This window comes from Neoarius graeffei, chromosome 7 (genome assembly GCF_027579695.1).
Source record: "Neoarius graeffei isolate fNeoGra1 chromosome 7, fNeoGra1.pri, whole genome shotgun sequence".
NCBI lineage: Eukaryota > Metazoa > Chordata > Actinopteri > Siluriformes > Ariidae > Neoarius > Neoarius graeffei.
Window position 1 is genome coordinate 80,650,781 of NC_083575.1, and position 24,980 is coordinate 80,675,760.

General features: G+C 42.5%; 1 protein-coding gene across 4 annotated transcripts in view; it reads left to right on the forward strand.

Moving 5' to 3' along the window:
- LOC132889711 (calcium uniporter protein, mitochondrial-like) overlaps positions 1 to 15,899 on the forward strand; it is a 53,587-nt gene extending 37,688 nt beyond the window's left edge. Inside the window, exons 4-9 of one of the 4 annotated variants that reach the window (XR_009655086.1) lie at positions 1,069 to 1,230; positions 2,641 to 2,801; positions 6,898 to 7,101; positions 14,368 to 14,516; positions 14,871 to 14,977; positions 15,446 to 15,536. Coding sequence is in view for 3 of the 4 variants with exons in the window: in XM_060926480.1 (XP_060782463.1) it covers positions 1,069 to 1,230; positions 2,641 to 2,801; positions 6,898 to 7,101; positions 15,446 to 15,562; positions 15,665 to 15,757 (737 nt within the window). In the remaining variant the exon portion in view is untranslated. Of the gene's footprint in view, positions 1 to 1,068; positions 1,231 to 2,640; positions 2,802 to 6,897; positions 7,102 to 14,367; positions 14,517 to 14,870; positions 14,978 to 15,445; positions 15,563 to 15,664 lie in introns of those variants that run through there. The other 3 variants (XM_060926480.1, XM_060926481.1, XM_060926482.1) reach the window with 3 other exon arrangements.
- Positions 15,900 to 24,980: the final 9,081 nt, after the last annotated feature.

Below are 24,980 nucleotides of genomic sequence, written 5' to 3' on the forward strand. Positions count from 1 at the left end.
CCCCCAGCCTCAGTCAGCACGGTTTGGCTCGCTTCAGCCCTACCCCAAAACGGTGCGAGTTTTAGGGGCTAAGCAGGGCTGAAACGAGCTGAGTCGTGCTGGTTTTTGGTAGTCGAAACGCGAGCCGTGTCGGGCCGAAGTGAGCTGAAGCGAGCTGAAGTGAGCTGAAAAAGGGTAGTGGAAAAGGGCCATATGTGTCAGCCCTGTGATGACCTGGCGACTTGTCCAGGGTGTACCCCGCCTTTCGCCCGTAGTCAGCTGGGATAGGCTCCAGCTTGCCTGCGACCCTGTAGAAGGATAAAGCGGCTACAGGAGATGAGATGAAAACATTTTGCACACTGATGCCTCTTGATCATGTGCAGGTGAGCCTCATTAACAGCGTGTGTGTGTGTGTGTGTGTGCGAGAGAGTCCGCTCGGCGCACGCGCAGTACAGAGCACACCCGAGAGTCCCTCAGGTGCGTGCGCCAAAGCATGCAGGACTGACACTCACATAATAGTCAGGGCCCCACAAAAGGATATCTGGCATGTGCGAGTATAGATTTTCTATGTAATTTGGTCTAATAAAAACACTCTCTCCCAACAAGCAGCCCCAGCCAAACGCGCCGGAAGTTAACGCTTGCTGATTCCTGTCATTTCGGGTTTCGTTTTCATTTTGCAATGGCGGCCCCCAACATGCGTGAGGAAGGAGTTTTTGTCGAATATTTCTTGGATTTTACATGAATACTAGGTAGGAACCCATTGTTTTGACCATACTTGCCTAGAAAGGCAAGTCTGGGGTGATCTTTACTCGCCATTAGATTTCACAACTCTCATTTGGCGAGTGGTGTTTGGTTAAATTGCATGCTGCAAAAGTGTGTTTTGCTTTGGTCAAATTCCATCAAGAATTCCTCTTTTTTTCAAATAAACAAATACCCGAACTATAAAATAATTGATGGTGCATATGAAAAAGGCTTTGGACGAAATGTCTTAACTATTGGACGAAATGGTCAATGGTCATTGGATGAAATGACCTGTATCCAGTACATCAGTGAACTTGTATGGTTTGAAATGTGTACTTTTGTAAACAGATGGTGTGAAACTTGCCTCCACTACATCCATGTACACTCTTCTCAGCAAGGACTTCCAGCTGTGCATCAACGGAGTCGTCTACAACGTCCAAGCAGCACCAACAGGTATACATCCCAAGGGCCAAAATATATTTTCTGGCCACGAGCTTCAGCATCTTGAAGGTTGCACTCTGGTTGGCTTTCTGTACTTGCATGCATCAGTTTACAGTGGGTAAACAAACACAATGAATGAGTAAACAGGCACAGAGAGGAGATGGCAGGTGCAGATTCAGTGGTGTAGTGGTTAGCACTGTCGCCTTACAGCAAGAAGGTCCTGGGTTTGAGCCCAGGGCTGGCAGTGGTCTTTCTGTGTGGAGTTTGCATGTTCATGTTCTCCCTGTGTCTATGTGGGTTTCCTCCAGGTGCTCCAGTTTCCCCCACAGTCCAAAGATATGCAGGTTAGGCTAATTGGTGACTCTAAATTGAATGTGGGAGTGCAGAAAGGAACCGGCCACCCTACTGCTGAAATTCTGGCCATCAACCAAACCTGGATTGGGTTTGGCAGTGACAAGGACGACGAATCAAAGACTTACAGTATAAAAAGGAAGAAGGTCAGGTGATCAACAAATGGGGATAAAAATAGAAGACCCCGTGTACAATGAGATGTAATAATATCACACTGGAACTTGGAGCAAGACTTCGCAAATATTGAGAGAGCCTTCAGGTGTGGGAGAATGTAACAGTGGGTTTCCCAAAAGTCTCTTAATGCAAAGAGTGTCTCAACTAGGAGAGAGAGCATTCATTGTGCTGCTCGCTTTACTAATTAATGATCGTATTTGTGCTGCAATGCTTTTGGAGAAACTTGGGCCAGATTTTTAGAACCACTTCTGACCCACTGAGTTAGCAGAGGATGTTGGGTAATGTAGTTTGTTTGATTGTTAATAGTTTCAAGATGAGGTACAGATGTTGATATTCTATTAAAGGAGGGCTATATTTGGTCAGATGGCCTCTTTATATGAATGTAAATGGTTCTTGGGCACATTTAGTGATGAAAACTACTCGACTCTCAAGCAAACGATTTTCAATAGCTCTCAAGCGGGGACTAATGAAGCTGTTGGAACTAGCAAAGGCTAACTGTGGCAGCGGGGACATGACCAAGCGTCGGTTTGGGAATGGAGGGCGGGGCCAGGGAAGGTGAGTGGCAAAGTCAGTACACCTGTCATCGATTAATGTTTGTTTTGCAGTGAAGAAAGGAGGGAGAGAGTGATGAGAGAAGGTCTCTCCCAACCCGAGCACCTGTGTGTGTATGTCTGTGTGTGAGCCAATTGAATGAGAACAGTAAAGCTGAAAAGCAAGTGTGAAAGCAAAAATAAAAGTCCATGTGAACATCATTTCCCGCCTGCCGCGTTTCAGTATTCCACCCACATCAGGGATTCACTACACTAACACTGGAGAAAATTTGGATAGAAGGATAGATAATTTAGCAGTTTTAAATTTTAATGAATTGCCTGTTATGGAATACCCTTACCAGCTATGCATCTTAAACCAGGTATGAAGTTTAAGTTTAATTCTGCTTTGTGTGTCTGTGTGTAGAAACAATGCCAGGCGAGGCTGTGACAAGCGTAGCAGATATAAAGGACATAGTGCACAAGTTACACACAGCGCTGAACCTGCCTGAGCATCAGCTGATTAAGGAAAGGCAGCTACGGCAGAAACTGGACCTTCTGAAACAAGAACTCATGCCTCTAGAGAAGGTTATATTTTTATTATATGCTTACTGACAACTTCATTGACAATTCACATCCATTATACTTTTAAATAAAGTGTTAACCCTTCGACCCCAGGGTTTTTTTTTCTGGCACGCTAATGATTTTGGCAGTAAGCAGTATTTTCAAAGTCATATGACTTTTTTTTTTTGTATTCAGCACAAGTTCAGATACAATAATATCTCTGTAGTATGTATGTCATGTTTGTACTTAAAAAAACAGATAAATGAAGATGTTGTAAAAAGCAGTTTTAGATCGGTGTTGGAATGTGTGGGGGGAAAAACATGACCTTACCCATTGTGTTGAACCATTTTGATCACTTGAGGTGATTCTGTTCAGTCTTAGGAATGGATCAAGCACAAACTTCAATCTGCTCCATTGATTTGGACAATTAACTGGCCATCAAAAAATGTAATGTCCTATTGTTGTTTTGGGATAAAGGGTTGGCCGTGGGAGGGGTATTCAATGAGAAGAGTAAAAAATTCCATTCCAATGAGAAGAGTGAAAACCCTCCCAACTCTTAATCCCATCAGGTCAAGTCCCAATGGGTAAGGTCATGTTTTTTTCACACATTCCAACACCGTTCTAAAACTGACTTTTACAACACCTTCATTTATCTGGTATTTGACTTTATTTTGGTATTTGAATCTATTCAGTGTGTCTTGAAGTTAACTCTTGTACTATTTTACTCAGTTCAGAGCCACAACCAACTCTGTTACACAATTACTCTGTAATTTTACTCCAACTCCAAATTTTACTCTCTAAACTCAAAATCGAGCAAAATTAACTATTTAAAATACTTTTAACTCTGGAAGAATTGCTCAGTCATTTTTCCTGTGTATGCACTACAGCACATGCATATCAACCGATAAGTTCATAAGAAGTAAAAGAAACATTTACACTTACTCGAGTTGATGTTTGGCTGGATTGAGTCAAAGTGTTATATATAGCGCTGTCGCCTCACAGCAAGAAAGTCCGGGTTCGAGCCCCGTGGCCGGTGAGGGCCTTTCTGTGTGGAGTTTGCATGTTCTCCCCATGTCCGTGTGGGTTTCCTCCGGGTGCTCCGGTTTCCCCCACAGTCCAAAGACATGCAGGTTAGGTTAACTGGTGACTCTAAATTGACTGTAGGTGTGAGTGTGAATGGTTGTCTGTGTCAGCCCTGTGATGATCTGGCGACTTGTCCAGGGTGTACCCCGCCTTTTGCCCGTAGTCAGCTGGGATAGGCTCCAGCTTGCCTGCAACCCTGTAGAACAGGATAAAGCGGCTAGAGATAATGAGATAAAAAGCCACCACATCGCGGTTCTCAAGATTGAATTAGATCACTGTCCTGAATCATGAAAGGAATCATGAACTGAATCGCTGTTCTGAATCATCCGAAGCGCATAAAATCCGCGTGCCACCAGTTTTACCTCCAAATAGCCCAAACTATGTCTGACGGATTTTATCCTGTTTACAGTGGGCGTTCCCACCACAAAAGAGAAACCAATTGAAACTGAACGAGTGATTATCATTCCGTTACCATGTGAATAGTCTTTTATGAATGTGTAAGTGTGCGCTCAGCGCTCCGACTCCAGTGTGACTGAGTAAGGTGACAAGTTTTATGTTTCTTCTAATTTAGGTCATTTAAAAACTATATTATTTGGCAATGGGTACATAGGAAAGTGTAAAATATAAAGTTTCTGTCAATATGTTTATCATGCTTGTATGATGAAAAACTCACGAAGATATTCCAAATACATGACCTACTCATTCTAAACCTATCGAGCTTTGCCGGTGAAGCTCTCGACCCCAAAGGGTTAATGCCTTTTCTATATGCTGTCTCATTGATACTAAAGCCATAAAACCTAGATTTAGCTTAAAAGTAGACGGCCTTTCGATTTCATAAAACTGGTGAAATTTAGTTCCCTCTGAAATTTGGTCATTGTGATATGTTTATTTTTGTAATACTTTAAAAAAAACAGGCCATTCTGTGGTTGGGAAGTTATTTAATTTGAGGGGATTCCTGAGTAAATATAATGTGCATGAAATCGCTCACGTCGATCGCACAGTCAAGCAGACAGAGGAAGTCCATGTATTGTGCATGCGCAGGTTTACCTGAGTTGTTGTCGTCTTCTTCATCTTTTGGGTTTTACAGCAGCTGGCATCCACAGTGTTGCATTACTGCCATCTACAGGTTTACCTTTGACCGTGCACCGACAGCTACATCATTCTGTCGCTAAACGAACAGCTGATCACACCGAGGTGCTCGCTGACCGCCGATATTTATTAGTTTGGTCCTGCGTTTCCTTTCCTTCACAATACAGCGTCTTTTCTTCTCGCTTTCTGTTACTGTAGTCAGTCTTTCACATTTCATTCGCACACTCACATCCGCCATTGTTCTCTCCTGTTTCAAATTTGTATCCCACAATGCCTTGCGCAAACACAGTGGTCTCAAAGTTTGGGGGAATAAAAGGGTATGAGTCAGAGAATAGGAGGGTACGGTTAAAATCGCTGAAGCCCTTCACCGTGAACCAGAGGCGAGAAAAATGGAAAACCTGGGGTTATCTGAGACAGTTTCAAGACATTTGGGGAGGAATTTCCAATTTATTAACAGCAAAATAGTCTGAAGTGATGGTAATCAATACTAAAAATGTTAATAGAACCGCCATATAGTAATGAATCAAAAAGAAATTTGACAATACAAAACTTTTTATATATTTTTGATGTTTACAAAATCAAGTAACAGTTACAATAACTTGAGTTTGTAAATATCAAAAATATATAAGTTTTGTATAGTCAAATTTCTTTGATTCATTATTCAATTTCTGAACAATCGGAGTATTCATCTAATCCTAAAGCTTCTAGAACAGGGTTTGGAGTGATATCAAGTACTGAACTTGATTCAGGTTTTTTACATGTTCTATCTTTCCCTTTATCCTTCTTTTCTTTGAAAGGAACCACTCTGTTGCCTTTTGCGCAATGTGCCAAGCATGCCAAGTTGGCGGGTTTGACCCAAAACAGGCCGTATACAATAATGGGATAGCGATCAATATTTATAATGTAATATTTATCCAACCAGCATTTATACATGGACCCATACACAGATGTTTCACTCTGTAATCATAGTGATGGCTAAAATTACAGACTTACCTGTGGTTCGAGGGCTTTTTGAAAACCAGGCATCTAACTTACCGGTACTGCTCCGCTTCTTAGTCTCCATTTCTAGTTGTGTGGTAGCACAGCTCAATCACAGTACATGAAACATTGCCAACACCTTGTCAGCCAGTCAGATTACATCTTAGTTGCAACATAACGGTTGCCTCTATTTCCTATGGATGTGTTAGTATTTGACCATTATTTAGTTGAATAAAACTTAGTTTCACATTGCGTGCTGCTCAGTTTTCTACAGATATGTAAACACAAATATTTTTTGTTACTCAGTGAAAAATAGACGGCAGCAAATCCTACTACAGACAGCGATTTGCCGCCTACGACCGGCTACTTTTGAGACCTCTGGAACAGGGAAAGCCCACCACATCATGCATGATGTAGTATCTTGAATGAGGTCACGGTGAAGCAAGAAAAAAGTGGCAGAGAATTTAGGGCCACATGGCTCTAAATTCATTAATTGTTCTTTTAGGGGGAAAAAAGTTATAAAATTGGAAGTCTGTGATTCGAATTCAGTAGCTTTCGGTCCACTTAAAAAAATAAATAAATAAATAAATAACTGGCTGTCAGGGAAAATTCTTTTTATGACCTAAACGTGAAAAATCTGAAAGGCAGTCTACCTTTAAAGCTTGATCTGTATTACACTGGGAAAAGTTTCATTGTCTACTAAAAACCGTGCATATTTTTTCCAACCCCATGAAAGTACAGTCAGTTCTGCGTTCACTGGTTATGATGGCTGTTGCATCACTGTGAGCAAAACTCGCCTGTGTCTCTACGCTTGTTATTTTTGCTCCATCTGGTTTAGTCATAAATCCTAAATCATCACAATTCCATCAAATGTTTTGTGCTGTTAAGATGAATAAGGCACTGTTTTGTATTATGTGTGCAGCATGTTATTTGTTGGTACAGCTTCAATAAATTATATTTGTGTGTTTAGATGAAAACTCAACTTGACAAGAGAGCTGAGGACAATTCTTCACGTACTATCTGGGTGGGCTTGGCTCTGCTCTCGGTGCAGGGTGGAGCTCTGGCCTGGCTCACATGGTGGGTTTACTCCTGGGACATCATGGAGCCTGTCACCTACTTCGTCACCTACACCACCAGCATGGGTGTCTACGCCTACTTTGTTCTCACCAAACAGGTCAAGATCTTTGTTTTGGGGTTATGAGGAAATGAGAGGATTGTGACCTAGAGTTTAAACCCAATATTGTATAACATACCCTCACCAGTCACTTTAACACTCGTAGTCCTGTTCATTCATGCCATCAGCCAATCATGCGGCAGGAATGGTGTGCATAAAATCATGCAGATACACATCATGTTCACATCGAACATCAGAATGCACAATAGTTAGCACTTGGTATTTTTCCGGTCTTCAACTGTCCAGGTTCGATGTGGTGGTGTGTGTTCTGAGATGCTTTTCTGTTCACCATGGTTGTAAAGAGTGGTTACTTGAGTTCCTGTCACCTCAAAACAGCCTGCCCATTCTCCTCTGACCACTAAAGTTACTGAGATCACTTTTTTTTTTTCCCCACACTATGATGTTTCTGAATGAATGACCAGGGGTACCAGTGTTCCTATTAAAGTTGCCAGTGAGTGTATATTAGAAGTACGTCAGTACAACATATTTCTAGTAAATTATAATGTAACATGATGCTTTTTATGCAGTGTCCCAAGTAGTCTTAGTGCATGCCTCTAAAGTTATTCTCCAGATGCTGACTAGCAGAATAGAACCTAAGGCAAATGTGTTCCTTAGTAATGATCAGTTTGGTTTTTGGAAAGGAGTTGGCACGAGAGAAGCTATTGCGGTGATGAGACTACTGAGCGAAAGATGCATCGACCACGAACAGGATGTGCATGTGTGTTTTGTGGATTATGAGAAGGCATTTGACAGAGTAAACTAGGTAAAACTCCTGGAAGTTTCGAAATCCATAGGAGTCGATTGGCGTGACCGGCGACTGGTTGAGAGGCTATATATGGGGCAAAGTGCGAGAGTCAGGTTGAACGAGAGTCAGCCCAGCAGTGATTGGTCGTGGCATAAGACAAGGCTGCTCGTTGTGCCCCATACTTTTCAACATATATGATGAAGCCATGCTAAGAAATGCTTTAAGTGATATGAATGAAGGTATTCGAGTAGGAGGTCATCTCATAAAGACAGTGCGTTATGTGGATAATCAAGCAACCTTAGCCAGTTCGGTTGAAGGTCTACAGCTCATGATGGATAAAATGCAGGAGACCGCAGTGGAATATGGTATGAAGATCAACTTTAAGAGGACCAAGGTAATGAAAATCAGTAAGCGACCTGGTGAGGAATTTGCGATCTTCCTTGGGGGCAACCAACTAAGCCAAGTAACACACTTCAACTATCTTGGGAGTCTGATTACCTAGGATGGATATTGTGAGAAAGACATCAGATCAAGAATAGCCCATGTCAAGGACACGCTTTCTAAATGAAAGGAGTTGCTCATAAAAGCCTTCAGCCTTGATCTGAAGATAATTATTAAGACTGTAATCTGGAGTATTCGACTGTATGGGGCCGAATCATGGTCTTTGAAGAAAGAGGATGTGCGGAAGCTGGAGAGCTGTGAGATGTGGCTTTGGAGAAAAGTCTTGAACATCTCTTGGTTGAACAAAATAAACAACGAAGAAGTACTGCGACGTGTTGGTGAGAGCTATCATATCTATTATCAATAGAAGACAGAGTAGATGGCTTGGTCATTCTCTATGGCATGGTGATCTTCTCCTGCTAGTAATAGAGAGGAGAATAGAAGGGAGGAGGCCTCCTGGAAGACTCTGAACAGGAATGTTGGACAGAGTAAAGAATGGCGGCCCCTATGTAATGGTCAAGAGACACGCCATGGAACGGGAGCTATAAGGAAGGACCTGCCTGTAGGCAGAACACACACCACAACCAAAGTAGTGATGCTGCATGAAGAAGGCTACATTACATTACATTACAGGCATTTAGTAGATGCTCTTATACAAAGTGATGTACAACATACCCAGAGCAGCCTGGGGAGCAATTAGGGGTTAAGTACCTTGCTCAAGGGCACTTCAGCCATTCCTATTGGTCTAGGGAATCGAACCGGCAACTTATTGGTCCCAAAGCTGCTTCTCTACTGTAACCATTAGGTCATGGCTTCCCCCATGGCTAAAATGTTAAGGTTTATTTTAATTGGTATTTCAAATGTGTGTGAAGGAATAAAATGTTGTACTCATAACTAAACTCCTATTAGACACATCAATTGTATGTCAAACAATAAGAACCACTATAGGGCCCTAGTAATGGGCCCTGTAGGGTCTAGTATTGAACAGCAATGATTAGATTAGAGAGATTAAACTTTATTGATCCCTTTGGGAGGGTTCCCTCAGGGAAATTAAGATTCCAGCTGCATCATTACAGATACGTAAACGGAGAAAAGAAATAGAGAAAAACTTCTAGATAAATTAAAATAAATTAAGTATTTACATATACAAATATAAAAGAATAAGATATGGGGAAGAGAGGAAGGGGGGAAAGGGGGAGAAGTGGGGTTAGGGTAAGTGCGTGTGTGTGTGTGGGGGGAGCAGGAAAGATATTGCACTTTACAGTATATCGGACATTATATTGCACATTGTCCGGTATTGCTTATTGTTAGGCTAGGCTACTGCTCCTTCCCGTCCTCTGTCCTCCTGTTACCCCTCTTCCCCCCCCCCCCCCCCCCCCCCCAGAGAGGAGTTGTACAGTCTGATGGCGTGAGGGACAAAGGAGTTTTTAAGTCTGTTCGTCCTGCACTTGGGAAGGAGCATTCTGTCACTGAACAGGCTCCTCTGGTTGCTGATGACGGTGTGCAGAGGGTGACTGGCATTGTCCATGATGTTCAATAATTTGTCCATAGACCTCTGCCACTGTCACCAGAGAATCCAGCTTCATGCCGACCACAGAGCTGGCCCGCCTGATCAGTTTGTCCAGCCTGGATGTGTCCTCCTTGGATGTGCTGCCCCCCCAGCACACCACGGTGTAAAACAGGACACTGGCGACCACAGACTGATAGAACATCCGCAGGAGTTTCCTGCAGATGTTAAAGGACCGCAGCCTCCTAAGGAAGTATAGCCTGCTCTGTCCCTTCCTGTATAAGTGATTGGTGTTGCAAGTCCAGTCCAGCTTGCTGTCCAGCCACAGCCCGAGGTACTTGTAGGAATCCACAGCCTCCACCTCGACTTCCTCGATCAGAACTGGTCGTGACCTTGGTCTGGACCTCCCAAAGTCAATGACCAGCTCCTTGGTCTTCGAGGTGTTGAGCTGCAGATGGTTCCTGTTGCACCACATAGCAAAGTCCCTCACCAGGCTCCTATACTCCTCCTCTGTCATCACTGATACACCCAACGATGGCTGTGTCATCGGCAAACTTCTAAATGTTACACAGCTCCGAGTTGTAGCAGAAGTCTGCAGTGTAGAGGGTGAAGAGAAGAGGGGCCAGCACCGTGCCCTGGGGTGCTCCAGTGCTGCTAATCACAGTGTCAGATGTGATGTCCTTCAGCCTGACGTCCTGCGGCCTGTCAGTGAGGTAGCTGGAAATCCAGGTGACCAGGCAGGGGCCCACTCGCATTCTGTTCAGTTTGTCCTGAAGCAATAGGGGCTGGATGGTGTTGAAGGCACTCAAGAAGTCCAAGAAGAGGATCCTCACTGTGCTATTTCCCTTATCCAGATGCGAGTGGTCTCGGTGTAGCAGGTAGAGGATGGCGTCTTCCACACCGACACCTGCCCGGTACGCAAACTGCAGACAGTCCTGGGTATGTTGTACCTGGGGTCTGAGGAGGCTGAGGAAGAGCCGCTCCAATGTCTTCATCAGATGTGAAGTGAGTGCCACCAGTCGGAAGTTGTTCAGCTCGCTGGGCCGATTCTTTTTGGGAACCGGAACGACACATGATGTCTTCCAGAGGGTTGGCACTCTCCCCAACTGCAGGCTGAGGTTGAAGATGTGTTGGAGTGGTTCACCCAGTTCAGCAACACCGGTCTTCAGTAGTCGGGGACACACCTTGTCCGGGCCTGCTGCTTTCCTGGGGTGAAGCTTCCTCAGTTGACCTCTGACCTGGTCAGCAGTAATACATGGAGGAGTCTGTGTTGAGGTGGGGGAGGAGGGGGCTGCTGTGATGACTGGGGGGAGGTGTGTTGAGGGAAGAAGGAGAGATGGCTGCAGTGAGGGAGAGGGTGGGGGGACATGGGCTGGTTGAACCGATTGAAAAAGTCATTCAACTCATTCGCCCTCTCCACTGTCCCCTCAACGACTCTGGTCTTTGTATTGTGGCCTGTGATGGTTTTCACACCTTCCCAGATCTCCCTTATGCTGTTCTCCTTCAGCTTCTGCTCCACCTTTCTCCTGTAGCTGTCCTTAGCTTCCCTCACGCAGCATTTTACCTCCTGCTGTGCTGCTTTCATTGCCTCCCTATCCCTGCTCCTGAAGGCGGCCTTCTTCCTGTTGAGGACAGCTTTGACTTCTTGTGTTACCCATGGCTTGTTATTAGGGTAACACCGTACAGTCTTAGCGGGGGAGACCACGTCTGCACAGAAGTTAAGGTAATCCGTCACAGTGTGTCAGCCCCTCTATGTCCTCACACAGTGTGGGCTAAGCAGCATGTCCCAGTCCGTGATGTCATAACAGTCCCTGAGGGCATCTCCCATTTCAGGGGACCATCTCCTGATGGAGCTAGTTGTTGCAGGCTGCCTTTGAACCGGGGGGGTGTACTTCAGCTGTAGAAGAACCAGGTTGTGGTCAGACTTCCCTAGTGGGGGGAGGGGTGTGACTCTGTATGCATCCCTCACATTAGCATACAGCAAGTCAATTGTCCTGTTGTTCCTTGTTGGACAATCCACAGCCTGGTAAAAAGCAGCCAAAGTAGAGTCCAAAGTAGCATGATTAAAGTCCCCAGAAATGATAAATGCCTCAGGGTGCTGTGTCTGCAGCCTTGCTGTGACAGAGTGAATCCTCTCACATGCAGCGGCTGTCTCTGCCCTCGGAGGGATGTAAACACAGATGGTGATCACGTGACTGAACTCCCTCGGCAGATAATATGGCCGCAGGCTAACGGCTAGCTGCTCCAAGTCCGGGCAACATAAAACTGTCTTTACGGAGATATGTCCCAGGTTACACCAGTGGTTGTTCACATAAATGATGAGTCCCCCACCTTTGCATGTGTTAGTGTGTCTGTCGGCTCTCACAGCAGTGAATCCCAGTCCACATTAGCATCCGGTACAAGGTGTGTTAGCCATGTCTCCGTAAAGATAAGTAAGCTGCTCTCCCGGTAAATCTGCTGGTTGTTCAGAGCAGAAAGCTCGTCAACTTTATTCGGCAGCGAGTTCACATTCCCCATGATAACGGAGGGAATGGATGGTTTGAAGCACCGCCAGTTGTCCGCTAGCCTAGCCTTTAGCTTAGCTCCAGCTTTGCAGCCCCTGGGTTTCCTCCTCAGCTCACCTGGGATGGGGTGTCGTATCCCGGCTCGTCCCATTGTTTTCAGGGCCAGCAGCTCCTCTCTTGAATAAGTGAGAAAACTGGCTCCTGGTTGCATGTTAAAGTTAAATATATCCATGTTATATAGTAAAACACACTGTCTTCGTAAGAAAAGCAGAAAAGTAAAAAAAAGGTGGAAAAAAAAAGAGGCTTAAAGAGCTAAAAACTACAGAGCTACTGGAGAGGCAGCCGTCTCACACAGCACCCATACGTCATGTGTATGGGCGCTGTGTGAGAACTTATATTATATGGACACATCCACAAAAAATATGCAAGTTAGTGAAAATAATTTTAATTTTGAACTGGTTCGCCATTTTGGCAATGCACATCTAGTCAGCGGGAAAACACTGGGAGTGACATCATTGGAGTAAAATATCAGGAAATACAGTATGTCACTCAGATCTGCGATGTATTTCATATGAAAAATGTGAGTTTTTCAACACGAGAAGATAAACTTCATATCTTCAAGCCAACATGTGATTTTCTTTTTATTATATAGACACATTCACAAAAAGTACCCAAATTTATCAAAACAATTCAACAATTTCTTCATGAGTGACATATAGAGAATTATTCTACTATACATTCAGGATACTTTTTCAATGGAATAAAAAAAATCTGTGTTCTATTCCCTTCTAGCGGGTTTCGTTCATTTGTTTTGATAGCATGCAATATTGTTAGTATATCGCTTATCCTACGTGTGTTACGCCACTCTACCCAATGGAGAATGAGTGTTGAATATGGTTTATGATATTGCATGGTTGTAAAGACATGATGTCACACATCGGAGCTGATGTGAATATTCAATGAGAGAGTTTTCTGCTGAAGCATTTCCTTGTTTGCTGGGAAAGAGAAAGATGCACTGAACACCCAAAAGGCTACTTCATTAGATATTCTTCACGCATATTTACAAGAGAAAAACATACCAACAGACATTGAAAAACTGGAAAAGAGTGTTTATGAATAATAATAATAATCATCTCATCTCATTATCTCTAGCCGCTTTATCCTGTTCTACAGGGTCACAGGCAAGCTGGAGCCTATCCCAGCTGACTGCGGGCGAAAGGCGGGGTACACCCTGGACAAGTCGCCAGGTCATCACAGGGCTGACAGATAGACACAGACAACCATTGACACTCACATTCACACCTATGGTCAATTTAGAGTCACCAGTTAACCTAACCTGCATGTCTTTGGACTGTGGGGGGGAAACCGGAGCACCCGGAGGAAACCCACGTGGACACGGGAAGAACATGCAAACTCCGCACAGAAAGGCCCTCGTCGGCCACGGGGCTCGAACCCGGACCTTCTTCCTGTGAGGCGACAGCGCTAACCACTACATCACCATGCCGCCCATAATAATAATAATAATGACTGGTGTTGAGTGGTATATCAGATATATTCCATTCAGTAAGCATGATATTGAACTCCTCTTCAACTCGTTCATGCTATCATGCTAGCTGAATGGAATATATCTGATAGACCACTCAAAGCCAGCCAATATTTATTTCATTATGTCACAATTTTGGTTCTCCATGTCCCGGATGTAGCATGTACAGTATGAAAAATATGAGTGGTGTATTTCCCAGTGAAACACACTATATATAATATAGCGAAATATGATCTTCTGTACACAGTTGTTCAAAAGATGAATGTTGGATCATCGAAATAAAAATGTGTAATAGATAAACTATCCTTGACTTGCAAGTGACGTCAAAGCAAAATAGAATGTCGGCCATGTTGGTGGATATACAAATATGGGGTCAAGCACCATTCCATACAAAACATAATCACGCATGCACAACTCTTTGTTTTTCCACTGCTTTAAGCGTTCTTTTAGCTCTGCCATATCTTTGTGCTGTGTATACTTGTGGTCACAACAGTACTCGTGACCATGGCATGTTCCGGTTTTTTAGAATTCTGTCCATGATTCGGAAAGAGGGCGAGGAAACTCTGAGGCTTGGTACGGAGAGGAAACGAGCATGGCTGAACAACACTGGCAGGGCTGATCTAACAAAGATTAAAACCAAAACAGCTCACATTTGCAGTAATCATTTTATCTCAGGTGAGATTCAAAAGCTTTCTTGATAATAGCATGGAAGAATTTTATTTTGTGTTGCTAGAATTTTGCTATAAAATGAGCATTCTCTTGTCGTGGTTCACTCGCTCATTGTTATAATTTTAGCACGTGTGTTACCATTTCGCTTCTAGGACCGCTGGCAAAAATGTACCTGAAATAAATTGAAATGAGATTTGTGAACCATAAAGCTAGAGACTTGTCAAAATTTTACACTTCGTCTGTGGTTTACACATAGAAGTAAACTAAATGCAAAAGAAGCCTTAACTTACCCTTGCAAGTACTGTACAACTGCTTTGTCGTTGTTGACTGGTTTAATTAATAAGATATTTACCCATCCAGAGACAAAGAAGTTCTCAGCTTCCATGGACTTATAAGCCTTCATTTGAGATTTGTCAACCCACGAAGTCTGCCAAACCAGACAGAACGCGATATCTGGGTACTCGATGGTCAGTAGAAGTGTCTTATTCTCAGAAAAAGCTGACTTTTTTAAGTAATATGGGTCAAAACCCACACATCCATCTTCTCTTTGTATCGGATCTTCACTCGACTGTTCAAATCGTGGTCATACTGAGAAAATTCAGCATTGTTTACAGACACGCTTTCAGCAGCTGCCATCCTAGTTGTTTTGTATATCCACCATCATGACGTAGCACATTTTGATCACATGGTTGCAAGTCATCTATACAGAGCTGTGATCTTTCTTGTCTGATACAGAGGGTTAGGGTCAGGGTTGGGGTAAACTGGTGCTAGGTGCCTTATGTAATGTCTGTGGATTTATATGATCAAATAATCATGTGAATGATAGACGCTGTTTGTGTGGGAATGTTTTCAATGGACAGTAATAACTATTAAAGCCAGCAATTTTTCATCTTGGTGATGATTTAAAATGTATAATATTGGATTCTTTCCCACAGGACTATGTTTACCCAGATGCAAAAGACAGGCAGTTCCTGCGTTACTTCTACAAAGGTGTCAAAAACCAGAAGTTCAACGTGGAGAAATATAACACGCTCCGAGACGAGCTGGCTTTGGTACGTCGGGTTTTTATGAAAGATCTCAGATTGTTTTAATTTTCATCACTTTTCTAATCACTGATTTTCATTGTCTTTCTTTCATGCTCTTTTACCATGCAGGTCGAGCACAACTTGAGACGTTTGCAGAACCCAAACAAACTCCAACTACCTGTGGAACAAATTGAGCCCAGCAGTCATGCTGCACTTCCCTAAACATTATACTGTTTACAGATATTATTTCATGACCTACTTTCAGAAAACGCCATATTTGTTGCAATCTTATTTGCATTATTTGGAGCAACCAGATATTGAAATAAAGCATTTATACTGGGGTGGTTTGCATCCTTCAAGCATACTTTTTTGTCCTTTACACTTGTGTCCAATATTATTTACATGCCGTTACCGTTGGCCATGGTGAACTGTGCATTGTTATAAATACAGTGCCTTGCATAAGTATTCATCCCCCTTGAAGCTGTCCATATTTTCTAGTGTTACAGCATGTAACTAAAATGGACTGAATTGTAAACACGTGTCATGAATCTAGAGGAAATATTTCAGAAATGCACACTCACCGGCCACTTTTTATCCCCCGCTGGCCGAAAAGCCCAAAGGGGGATTATGTCATTGCGATGTCCGTTCATCCCAGGAAGGGTGCTCACCTTCTGAAATCAACTCCTCTTACAATTTCTGGAGGAATTTCACGAAACTTGATAGGATTCTTTGTAATATGTTTGGTAATACACATATTGTAATTTCGTGAAATTGGGTCACATTTTACCAGAGTTACAGCCCTTGATTAACAAAATTATAATTTGACAATTTCATGAGAGTGTGCTTTCCTTCGGAAATCAACTCCTCTCACAATTTTTGGAAGAATTTCACCAAACTTGGCAAAAGGCCTTGTTATATGTCGGTACTATGCAGGTTATTTCGTTCAATTCGGTCGCATTTTACCAGAGTTACAGCCCTTGATTAACAACCTTGTACTTTCACAATTTCATGAAGGTGTGTTTGCCTTCTGACATCAACTCCTATCATAATTTTTGGATGAATTTCTCGAAGCTTGGCAAAAGGCCTTGTTATATGACAGTAATACGCATATTGTGATTTAATTTCATTTGTGAAAATTTTCCCAGAGTTTTGACCCTTGGTTAAATAACTTGTACTTTGACAGTTTTCATGAGGGTGGACGTTCTTCTGAAATCAACTCCTCTCACAATTTGTGGAGGAATTTCACCAAAATTGGCAAAAGGCTTTGTTATATGACATTTATATGCATATTGAAATTTTGTTTAATTTGGGCAAATTTTACCAGAGTTATGCCCTTGATTATTAACAAACTTGAACTTTGGCAATTTCATCAAGGTGTGCTTGCTTTCTGAAATCAACTTCCCTCACAGTTTTTATCCCCCACTGGCCTAAAGGCCCGAAGGGGGATTATGTCATGGCAATATCTGTCCGTCCCAGGAAGGGTACTCACCTTCTGAAATCAACTCCTCTCACAATTTTTGGAGGAATTTCATGAAACGTGATAGGATTCTTTGTTATATGTCGGTAATGCGCATATTGTGATTTAATTCACTTCACTTGCATTTTACCAGAGTTTTTTTTTTTTGCGATCAAATTTTTATTTTCATTTCCATCAAGTCCAACAGAAATATTTCAGGGGATACAATATTATTAGAATGGATTCTCAAAGAAAGACAGTTGGCCCAAGACATAAGAACATGTCATGGGAAAGAACACAGTGAAAGTATTAATAATAATAATAATAATAATAATTAAATAAATAAATAAAATTAATAATAATAATAATAATAATAATAATAAAAGAGGAAAAATAAAAATTAAATACATAACCTACAAAAATACATACATACACACAGACATATATTGACCAGACAGAAGGGACTTGACATCTAGAAGCACTAGATGAGAGGTGAGAGAGCCAGTGGGAAAATCAACTTACAGCATGTTTTTTTAAAGAGTCAGCGGTGCTATGCCAGGTGTTAAGGGTGCTTTCAATAGCACCATTAATCCGAGCTGTTGAAAGCTCCATGTACAATACCGTTCAAAAGTTTGGGGTCACCCAGATAATTCTGTGTTTTCCATGAAAAGTCACACTTTTATTTACCACCATAAGTTGTAAAATGAATAGAAAATATAGTCAAGACATTTTTCTGGCCATTTTGAGCATTTAATCGACCCCACAAATGTGATGCTCCAGAAACTCAATCTGCTCAAAGGAAGGTCAGTTTTATAGCTTCTCTAAAGAGCTAAACTGTTTTCAGCTGTGCTAACATGATTGTACAAGGGTTTTCTAATCATCCATTAGCTTTCTGAGGCAATGAGCAAACACATTGTACCATTAGAACACTGGAGTGAGAGTTGCTGGAAATGGGCCTCTATACACCTATGGAGATATTGCACCAAAAACCAGACATTTAGTAGAATTTAGCTAGAATAGTCATTTACCACATTAGCAATGTATAGAGTGGATTTCTGATTAGTTTAAAGTGATCTTCATTGAAAAGAACAGTGCTTTTCTTTCAAAAATAAGGACATTTCAAAGTGACCCCAAACTTTTGAACGGTAGTGTATATGACGCCCAAAAGAGAGAGAATCCAAGACTGAGTAGTCAGAGAATGAGGTGACTTCCAGCGAGTTGCAATCATTTTCTTGGCTGCTGTCAGTCCAGCAAAGATGACTCGCTTTTTGAGTTTAGAAATATTGAGGATTGACAGATTATTTAGAATCAACACACATATAGTTACAGGCACTGTATCATCTATCAAATCAGATAATGGAAGCAACATTACCCCGAAATTGTTTGACAGGAGGACAGTCCCAGAACATGTGAATAAATGTGCCCTGGGCTTTCAATGAGCACAGATTACAACATGGCTTTAACAGGAGTGAGGTATGTTCTGTGTAAGAAATTAAAGTGAATTTGCTGATGATCTGGATTATGAGATGCCTCATGAATGCTGGACCACATCGCATCCCAATCAAAATCCTGAGCTAGGTCTGGGCAATCTCTCCTCCAGATCCTCTCCACAGGGAGTGAAACAAGGTCTGTTACCTGCAAAAAATGGTACAGTTTGGATACCATACCCTTAGCTCTGTTTTGTTTAGTGAATAAATCTCGGAGTGAGTGGGTAGGTAAAGGACATTGCCAGGGCACGCCATGTGCTCTAAGCGCTGACCTTAGCTGTAAATAAAAGAAAAAAAGTGGAACCTGGCAGATCGAATGCATCCTTAATATCAGCAAAAGAGAGTAATCCAGGGCGGCACGGTGGTGTAGTGGTTAGCGCTGTCGCCTCACAGCAAGAAGGTCCGGGTTCGAGCCCCGTGGCCAGCGAGGGCCTTTCTGTGCGGAGTTTGCATGTTCTCCCCGTGTCCGCGTGGGTTTCGTCTGGGTGCTCCGGTTTCCCCCACAGTCCAAAGACATGCAGGTTAGGTTAACTGGTGACTCTCAATTGACCGTAGGTGTGAATGGTTGTCTGTGTCTATGTGTCAGCCCTGTGATGACCTGGCGACTTGTCCAGGGTGTACCCCACCTTTCACCCGTAGTCAGCTGGGATAGGCTCCAGCTTGCCTGCGACCCTGTAGAACAGGATAAAGCGGCTAGAGATAATGAGATGAGATGAGAGAGTAATCCAAAATCATTATAAATGTCTTTTAAATAGTGAACACCCCTCTGCTCCCACTGGGGAGCACAGATAGGTCTCCCCTCAATTAGAAGTGCCTTGTTATTGAATATTGGAGAAAAGGTGTGCTACTTGCAGGAAAGATGGCCGTGTTTTTCAACTAATCTCCACACCAACATAAGATGAGAGATAATGGGACCAAGGCATAGTTGACACTGTTTTTTAGAAATGTTACTAAAGAGAACGTCTTGAAGTGTCCATGGCTGAACTATATTGCTCTCAAGCATATGCCAAGAGACAGAAGAATGAGAATCAAACCAGGAGAGCAGGGGCCTGAGCATGAACGACCAAGAATAAAGTTCAAAATTAGGGACAGCCAGGCCACCATCCTCCCTCCTTCTCTGAAGAATAGACGATTTCATATGCGGCCACTTCCGGTTCCAAATGAATTTGGAGGTTGCAGATTGGAGCTTGCTCCAGTAATCAGATGGAGGGGGAAGAGGAACCATAGAGCTTACGAAATTGATCCGGGGCAGAATATTCATTTTTACAATAGAGATCCGGGCTTGAATAGACATAGGGAGGTCAATCCACCGGTCCATGTCCCTCAAGATCTTATTCAGTACAAATGAGTAGTTATGCTTAATAATCTGATTTAAAGAAGAAAATATTTCAATTCCTAAATACTTAGTGTTGTACCATGGGAATATTGGCCGGAAGGATAGATGTTTTTGCAGTGTCATTTAGATGTAAGAGAGCAGATTTGGACCAGTTAATTTTAAAACCTGACATATTACCAAACTCCTCACAGATGGTCAAAAGGTGTGGTACTGACTGAGCAGGATTTTCCAAGAAAACTAAAACATCATCCGCATATAGCGACAGCTGGTGTTGGGTGTTATAAACAGAGATGGGGGAGATCAAATCGGACTGACGAATTGCTTGAGCTAGTGGCTCCAAGGAGAGCACAAATAGTGCAGGGCTTAGCGGACAGCCCTGGCGTGACGACCTGGAGACTGAGAAGAGGGAGGAGTATGTTTGACCAGTAAGTACCTGTGCTGAGGGGTTTGAGTATAGTGTCTTAATCATACCAATAAAAGTGTTACCAAAACCCATTGCTTCTAAAACAGACCATAAAGACGACCATTCTAATCAGTCAAAGGCTTTCATAGCATCAAGTGAAGGTACAGACATGGGTGTTTTATTATCTGTTGCAGTGTCAATAATGTGAAGTAGGCGTCTAACATTATCTGCTGCAAGCTGCAACTTTATGAAGCCTGTCTGATCAGGATTGACTAATGATGGCATGTGGTGCTCAAGGCGGCGAGCAAGGAGTTTTGCAAAAATTTTTAAGTCAGAATTTAGGAGGCTGAGAGGGCGGTAGCCAGAGCAGTCAGTAGGATCCTTATCTTTTTTCAACAGCAAAGAGATGAGGGCCGTGTTAACGTCCCTTGAGAATCTGCCTTTTTCAATTGAAAAAACAATCATATCCAAAAGAAATGGGCCCAGCTGCTCCCAGAAAATAACGTAGAATTCAGGAGGGACCCCATCAATGCCTGGTGATTTACCTCTCTGCATAGCCTTTGCTGCTTCCCACATCTCTTCCAATAAGATCGGCTTATCTAAGTCAGTAGAACCTGTACTTGATAGCTGGGGCAAATGTAATCGACTTAAAAATTTATCACATTGATTTTTGTCTAAGAACACCTCTGATTTATATAATTCAGAGTAAAATGTTTGAAATATACCATTTATCTGTTTAGGGTCAGTGCTAATATTGCCACCTGCCGACTTAATAGCTGGGATGTCTGCAAAGTGGTCACTGGTCCTAATTCTCATGGCCAGGAGATGGCTAGGTCTGGCACCATGAAAGTAATACTTTTGTCTGGTCCTGTGAATTTGAAATTCTGATTGTTGCTTCAAAATGTTGTTGATTTCCTTCTTAACTAGTGTACACTGTAGAGCAACTGTTAGGGTTTTGCTGGGATTCGAACCTGATTCCTTGGTGTGATAATCCAGCAAACCCCCACTAGGCCACCAGAGGGATGACTCAAATGCAGAGGCGTGAGGCAGAAGTAGAAAAAGTATCAAACAACAGTTTATTTACACTATGTACAATATTTACAATCCGATGAAAAAACAAAAAAAGAAAATCCAAAAGCTCAGAAGATAACAAAAATAAAAATATCCAAAGGTGCAAAGTCCAAAAACCAAAGGAAAGGCAAAATGCTGAATGCTCAGAAGATCCAAAAACACAGTAAATACTTAGGTCCAAAAGAAAAGCAAAGTGCAAAACAAAGAACACGGTACAGAGGAAACTGGAGATAAACATAGCTCAAAGACTCCGTGACAAGAGGACTGAACTCAGGGGGTATAAATACACAAACTAAATTGAACACAGGTGAAGATAATCAGGACTAAACAGGCAATTAACACAAACACAAAACACAGGAACAGTGGCGGCCTCTAGAGGCCAAAATAAACATGACACGAAAAGGAAATAACAGCGGCCTCTAGAGGCCAAAACAGTCCTAGTCCTAACAGCAACTTGCTCTGTAAAATTAGTTTGCAAAATATAATCCAACCTGGAAAATTCTGCCTCAAGATTTTGTAACTGAAGAGATCTAGATTTGCGAGCATTAGAGCTAAATAATATTGTGTTACTCCTAATGAAGCCTTTTATAGCATCCCAAAGGATTCTGGGGTCCTCTACAGAACCGACATTAAAAACAACAAATTCTCTGAATCCTGTAATAAACTGATTAATATATGCTTCGTTTTTTAATAACGAGGTATTAAAGCACCATCTGGCTGCACATTTAGATAGACGGCCCAGAGTTGCTGAACAGAAGACGCCTTTATGGTCTGACAGAGCTATTGGGAGTAAAACAGCAGTATTAATATGGTGAAAGAGCTGGGGGGAAGCAAAAAGGAAGTCTATTCTAGAAAAAGATTTATGTCGGCCAGAGAAAAAAGTGTAGTCTTTGATGGAGGGGTTTATTAATCGCCACATATCCACAAGCCCCAAATTACTGGCCCAAGATTTTAGAGAGTTCGTGGCCATAACCTGCCCCCCGAGGAGGTTGTGCTCGACTTATCAAGAACTGGATCCCACACTGCATTGAAGTCTGCACCTACAATGAAGGAATATTCTGTTAATTCTAACATCTTTGATGTAATTAAATTGCACTATAACAATAATATTGATTGTAGCTTGGGTAAAATAACTTGTTGAAGCCGAGGCATCATACATAACATGTTATAGTATGAAGGTCTTGTATTTTAACTTTCAAGCCTTCCATATAGCCTACAGAATAACATTAGGTACCACCATGCTGATATAAGAGCTATTTTCTTTGCATTAAATTCTATTCTAGCAATCACAAGCCTACCCATGTCATCTGCCCAGGATGTTATAATTCTTATTGGAAGACTGCGTCTAGCAACAATGGCCACACCTTTAGTTTTCGTGTCAGCAGAGGAGAATGCAACAGTATGAAAGAATCTATTAGCAAGACGACCAGCGTCAGCTTTCAACAAATGCGTCTCTTGCAACAATGCTATGTCAATATTCTTTCTCTTCAACAAACCAAGAGCGCTAGCACGTTTGTGAGGAGAGTTCAATCCGCCACAGTTCCACACTAAAATGTTAAGTTCACCCATAATCTAAAGGAAATGTTCTGAATGTGGTCAAAGAAAAAATGTTGCTAAAGCCCTCTTTCTGGAATAACTCTAACACAAGTGCACCCAGAGTAAAATCCTTCATTACACAACACAAACGAGACGTGGACACAACATGTAAAACATGTAAGAAAAGAGAAAAAAAAGAAAGAGAACATGAACATATAAACATAATGTAAACTGTAAAGTAGGTCTGTGATCATATTGGATATGGGGCAGCCAGGGGGAAGCAGCAGCCCAGCACTATAACAATAATATTGACTGTAGCTTGGGTAAAATAACTTGGTGAAGCCGAGGCATCATACATAACATGTTATAGTATGAAGGTCTTGTATTTTAACTTTCAAGCCTTCCATATAGCCTACAGAATAACATTAGGTACCACCATGCCCACAAAATACAAATTTGACTGAACATAGTGCAAAAATTGGGTTATTTATGAACTCAGATAGGCCAACTGCCATAATAAAACAAAATAATAACCCATAAACATAGTTATATCAGACTCATTGGCAGCTTACCAACTGAAGAGCATCAGGTGGCTAGTAAAGCGGTGACTTAATGTCAGTCCTCAGTGTCCGGTGACAGCAGGATGTCTGTCCTGTGAAGTGGTGTGAGAAAAACAGAGCAACAGCCCACACGTACCAAGTCTTAAATTCGCCAGGGAGTCGGTCTGCTAGGCGTCAAACAAGGACAGAGTTTTGCCACAGAAATGGCCGATGTGAATCTGAGGTCAAGGCGAGGAAGCGCCGTCATCCTGCGCCGAAGTCTTCGGGCATGGAGCCGGCACTGACGGCAGAAAATCTTCCGCCTCTTTGGGTGAGGTGAAGGCTTTGTACTGAGCACCGTCTTTAACTTTCAGAGTGGCCGGATAAAGTAAAAAGAAGTCCAGACTTTTAGCTCGAGCTGCATCCATAGCCTGGTGAAAACATTGGCATCGTTTGACGGTGAAGTTGCTGAAATCTGGAGAAAAGCGAATCCTCTGACCTTCAGTGGAGAGAGGGTCTTTCCTGGCAGCACGCAGAATGGCCTGGCGGGTCGAGTAGCGAAGCACATTGAAAATCAGGGTGCAGTTAGCTCCTCGGTTGCGGGCGTTGTCATTGTAAATTCGGTGTGCTCTCATAATTTCAGTCTAGATGTCACCGAGAGTGGGGAACCATTTCGGTAGAGAGTGTAAAAGAAACTGAGTAGCATTGGACCCCTCAAGCCCCTCTTCAAGGCCAGTGATGCGGATATTACACCTTCTGTTCCTGTCCTCCATGTCGGCTAACTTGAGCTCCATAGCCCGAAGAGCCTGGTCATGTCTGTTCAATGTACTGGAGTTGCTTATGAAGGTGGTTTTCAGTGTATTTACATCGGCTCTACTGGTACCAAGGCCGGCCACCAATGTGGCTAGCTCAGCCCGGATAGCACTTAGCTTCTCATCTTTGTCTTTCCCCACCTGTTGAATCTGGAAGAGGCGCGGTTCAAGATAGTCACGCTGCTTCTGCAATACGGACTCGGCAATGGCGTCAATATCTTGATGGTTGCTTTTGGCTTTTGTAGACATTGTTGTTATCTATCTTTAGACAACACAATAGGCCAGTATGGAAACCTGTAGCGCCGCAAAAAATCAACAATTTGGCAATGCTGGATCGGGAGCTGAAAACCTAGGCTGCCATCTTGTCCAGCCGACACGTGACTCGCATTTTACCAGAGTTATGGCATAGTTGCTAATGGGGGATATTGTGCTCTCAGAGTACTGCTGTTAGAAATAACATGTAAAACAGCCTCAAGTCTTCATGGCATGGATTCCATAAGATATACACTGGAGCAACTTCCATCAATATAATATTCAACTGTTAATGACATGGTTATTAAACTGTAAATCATCTACAGTCAAAGTATGCAGAATGTAACATGATTTATTTAAATAGATGTTTTGACCACTTAATTGTTCTTTGCAGTTTTTGCTCAGCAGGGGGATCTCTTTTCTTCCTTTACAAGGTGCATGATTTTACGATCAGTTTATCACTCACACTCCCTCACAAACACATCTGAGGATATTTCACTAACTGCCCAGTATGCTTCCCAATATGAAATAAAGGTACGATTATATTTATTTA